General features: G+C 41.5%; 1 protein-coding gene across 4 annotated transcripts in view; it reads right to left on the reverse strand.

Moving 5' to 3' along the window:
- arhgap9 (Rho GTPase activating protein 9) overlaps nt 1-5,000 on the reverse strand; it is a 59,683-nt gene that overhangs the window by 28,579 nt on the left and 26,104 nt on the right. For all 4 annotated transcript variants that reach the window (XM_081381578.1, XM_081381580.1, XM_081381579.1 and 1 more), the window contains exon 4: nt 1,351-1,581. In XM_081381578.1, the coding sequence (XP_081237704.1) occupies nt 1,351-1,581 (231 nt within the window). The remainder of the gene's footprint in view (nt 1-1,350; nt 1,582-5,000) is intronic.

The raw sequence follows: 5,000 nt of genomic DNA on the forward strand, positions 1-5,000 counted from the left end.
AAATGGCAAAGTCTGTGATTATTGTTTATGTGCAGCTTGTCAGTGACGTACGGCTCAGTAAACGCGGCTCGCTCTGAAAACACTGCGAGTTTGAGTCGCTTATAACGTGCATTTGAAAAAGCAACACGTGTTTAACATCTTTCCAGACATGAGACGCGTTTATGAACCTCTTGTCAAACTGACTTCATAAGGCAGTCGTGTGTTTATTAGTCATGATTAATCAAAGCGTTAGGGTTAGGGATGATGTGTGTTATTGTACTTCTGCAGCGGGGCATATGTGGAGTGTGTATGTGTGTGTGAGAGATGCCCTCTGGTGTTCAGATGGATATGTGGTGGGTGTGTGTGTGTGTTTGTGTGTGTGTGTGTGTGTGTGTGTGTGAGAGATGCCCTCTGGTGTTCAGATGGATATGTGGTGGGTGTGTGTGTTTGTGTGTGTGTGTGTGTGTGTGTGTGACGCCCTCTGGTGTTCAGAGGGATATGTGTTGTGTTGTGTGTGTGTGTGTGTGTGTGTGTGTGTGCAAAACACCCTCTGGTGTTCAGAGGGATATGTGTTGTGTTGTGTTGTGTTGTGTTGTGTGTGTGTGTGTGTGTGTGCGAGACACCCTCTGGTGTTCAGAGGGATATGTGTTGTGTTGTGTTGTGTGTGTGTGTGTGTGTGTGCGCGAGACGCCCTCTGGTGTTCAGAGGGATATGTGTTGTGTTGTGTGTGTGTGTGTGTGTGTGTGCAAGACACCCTCTGGTGTTCAGAGGGATATGTGTTGTGTTGTGTGTGTGTGTGTGTGTGTGTGTGCAAGACACCCTCTGGTGTTCAGAGGGATATGTGTTGTGTTGTGTTGTGTTGTGTGTGTGTGTGTGTGTGTGTGTGTGTGTGTGTGTGTGTGTGCGAGACACCCTCTGGTGTTCAGAGGGATATGTGTTGTGTTGTGTTGTGTGTGTGTGTGTGTGTGTGTGTGTGTGTGTGTGTGTGTGTGCGCGAGACGCCCTCTGGTGTTCAGAGGGATATGTGTTGTGTTGTGTGTGTGTGTGTGTGTGTGTGTGTGTGTGTGTGTGAGATGCCCTCTGGTGTTCAGATGGATATGTGTTGTGTTGTGTGTGTGTGTGTGTGTGTGTGTGTGTGTGTGTGTGACGCCCTCTGGTGTTCAGAGGGATATTTGTTGTGTTGTGTTGTGTTGTGTGTGTGTGTGCGAGACGCCCTCTGGTGTTCAGATGGATATGTGGTGTGTGTGTGTGTGTGTGTGTGTGTGTGTGTGTGTGTGTGAGACGCCCTCTGGTGTTCAGAGGGATATGTGTTGTGATGTGGGATGTCTCTGATTGGTCGATGGCCGTGTGGTTCCGGGATTGGTCGCTCACCTTGCTCTGGTTGCCGTTGCTCTCGCGGGCTCGGCGGGGAGGTTTCCACGAGCGCTCCTTCGTTACGGTGTTGATGTAATAACAGCGTCCGGTCGCGGGGTCTTGGTACTGATCCCAGAGCTGCAGCGACTGGAGGGGCCGTTGCCCTGGCGACGGCATCGGAGGCTCCGCCCACTGCCTTCTCCCCGCCTCCGACAGGGAACTCTGGGAAATGTAGGCTGATGATGAGAGCTGAGGAGAGGAGACATTAGAGGGATTACAAAGAAATATGGCACATATTACACGCAAAATGCAGCACTTGTGTTGCGCTAGGAATTGCATTTTAACTAGTGTTATTTCAGTTTTATTAATATGTCATTATAGTATTTATTAATATTTTGAGTTAGATTTTATTTTTATATTCTGAGTTTTCATTTTAGTTTTAATAATTTTATGTACTTTTATTTCAGTTTGAATTTTCAGCAATTTTAGTACTTAAAAATTAGAAAACTGAAATATTTAATATTTTATTTTAGCTTATCAATTACACATGGTTTTTAAAAATTAAAAATAAGTAAAGTAAGATTTTTTCCGTTTTCTTAGTTTTAATCATTTTAATTCTCCAACATATTTATTTACACTTTTCTAATTTCTAATTTTCAATCGTTTATTTAATATTGAAAAAAATTTTTTTAATAGTTACAAGTTTCAGGTTTCAGTTTTACTTTTAAAATCTTAAGTACTTAAGTAACAAATATCAGATATCAGAAAACAGAAAATAACTAAGTTTAAGTTTTCATCTATACTTTATTTCAGCTTTATTTCAATTATACCGCAAACTATTTTTAAAAGTCTTACTTTTAGTAAACAAAAACAACACTAGTTCAAACACAATGCATGAAATAAAGGTCACAGAGGAAGTTAAAGCTTAATCACACGTTTTGAAGTTCAAAAACGAATGATTGCTGATCTTTTAGGTGAATGCAACCTTGCATTCTAATGCGTGTGTGTTTAATGTGTGTATGTGAGACTAATTAGTGCATGTGCAAGATTATCCCGGTTTAGAAGTCTACTGAGGTGAACTTCAGAGTGCATGATGGGACTTCAAGTGTGTCGTGTGTGTGTGTGTGTGTTAGTGTGGTTATAGACGTACACTTCACTAAGTAAGAAAACAGCTTGAAGCCACAACCGTCGAGAGGAAGTGGCCTAAAACACAGACACACACGACAATACGAACAATACAGAGAGGGAACATAAACCATTAGAAGCCACCGAACAATAAATCAGGGCTAAATGTAAAAGGTTTGCTGATGTCATTCATGCACTTTAGTCCAGACGAGGTTTGAGTGCACTTAAAAGCTTTGCCCGATGGATTACGGTGTGTTTCTGCGCTGTGGAGATGCTGCATATGCAGGGATGTTTCTGAGGTGAGAACAGTGTCGATCTGGATTATATAACTCTTCTCTATGATGCCATATGGCCACGCGGCGTGTGCGGGGCGAGAGACATGCCGTAGATGAACAGCAGGGGTCTCTCTCTCTGACATCAGACACGCTTCACTCCTGAAGGACAAAACAGCATCTTTATACTCACTAAAACATGCGGCACTCAGAAAGACACTAAAATCAAGCATTGTTTATGTGTCTATGTGGTGTTATTAATATGCTTTAAGACAAACCATGTGTAAATTCATAAGTCGACAGCATTGCTGAGTATTTCCTCCTTAAAACTCCAGTGAACCAAAGACAGTCTCAAAAACACCGTTTCCTACCGTCCGTCACACACATTTCATCCCTTAAGGCGAGACACTACAGGTGAATAGGGTAAAATTGTAAAATAATAGATAGCACCATGAAACTTCCTCAGTTGATTACGTACACAAGTATATAAAAAAATAATTATTACATGTTTAATTATGCAAATTAGGCATTATCTCATTAGATATGCGTGATTTTGCATATATTTTCGATAGATAGATCTGAACATATGATAAAGCCAGGTGCAAAATTCTTTTTTCATTTTGCTGACACAAGATGAAAAAGAAAAAAATAATAATTCAGAAGGATTTCAGGATATATGCTTTCATTACCTAGGAAATCAAAAAATACTCTCCATAGCCTTAAAAAATCGATTTTCGCCATATTTCTTTTATTAAAATGTCACATAAATCAGGCCAGGAATGATTTATTAACAAATCCCTCTGAAAATATCTTCAGATTACTGCTAAGTGTATAACTGGAGTGTTTGGTGTATACATGATAGGCTGAGATGTTTGTACTGGAGAATGACAAAAAAATTTTTTTTGAGAAAACGGCATTTAAAGAGTTAAACAGCTTTAAATGAGATTTCGTCATTAGCTTTAAATCCCCCTTTGGACATTCACGATTGGTTACTGATAGAAAAGAAATGCCCATATTTGGGTTACATAGCGTTGTGCAGGAGACTCCGAGCTTTACAGCGATCCCGGTCATGGCAGTAAACAAAATGTAATAAAATAAACACCTTAATGTATATTTTCAACATTTTCTTTATAGCAGCTTGAAAGAACACATATTAAAGGAGTAAACTAGCCCAAAATCTCAAAACTGACCACTGCATGAAAAATCAATGTTTTTGCCTGCCGTCTCGCCTTAAAACTCATCTTTGTTCAACAAAATTACATATTACAAGTTTTTTCCTTAAAAAAGTCTTCTTGCCTTAAAATACCTTGAATGTAACTCGACACTAGGGCTGCACGATATGAGGAAAAGCTGCGATGTGCGATAACATATGTTTATTATTGCAATGACGATATGACTTGCGATAAATATTCAAATGTAAATGTTAGCTATACTGTTCCCATGTTAGTGCTTTAATAGGTTCTTTGCATGATAGGTCAAACGTTTATTACCTGCCTGGTTCAGATTACACGATTTTTGCACGATCCCTTTGACGTGGGTGTCGTGGGGATTCGTAAACGACAACGGGCGTCGGGACGCAAGATTCGATTGTTTCATCTCGACAACCTACGTTGTGTCTGCGATGCTTCACAAAATTACTACAGAAAGACTATGTTTAATTTTTAACGGTCGGTCCTCCATGATGGGTTGAGTATGTGAGCAAGAGTGAGTGTGCGCGAGTGAGTGAGAGTGCGAGCAACAGTTTGTGCGCCAGTGAGCGAGTTTTTGTGTGTGTGTGTGTGTGTGTGTGTGAGTGTGTGTGTGTGTGTGTGTGTGTGTGTGTGTGTGTGTGCGCGCGAGTGTGTGTGTGTGTGCGAGTAAGTGCGAGTGAGTGAGTGAGCGAGGCACAGTGAGTGTGTGTGCGCGCGAGTGAGCGAGTGAGTGTGTGTGTGTGTTTGCGTGCGTGCGCGCGCGTGCGAGCGAGTGAATGTTTGCGAGTGAATGTGTGCGTGTGGCGGCACGCGATGACTGGTCGGAAAGTGTAGTCTGACATGTTTCTTGTCCACAACATGACAAGATTTTAAGAGTCAAAATCGTGTAATCGGACACCGTGACTATCATAACAGACACAAAAATCTTGCAATCTGAACCAGGCGTTATTCATCGTGTCAGGCTGTCTGTTGCGATGTGTTCATCGTGCGAGTTCATATCGCGAAGACAATGAAAATTCGATGTATCGTTCAGCCCTACTCGACACCCTTGCCTCATTTAGTATGCGCGGTTCTATGAATA

This window comes from Scardinius erythrophthalmus, assembly GCF_964197995.2.
Source record: "Scardinius erythrophthalmus genome assembly, chromosome: 12".
Taxonomy (NCBI): domain Eukaryota; kingdom Metazoa; phylum Chordata; class Actinopteri; order Cypriniformes; family Leuciscidae; genus Scardinius; species Scardinius erythrophthalmus.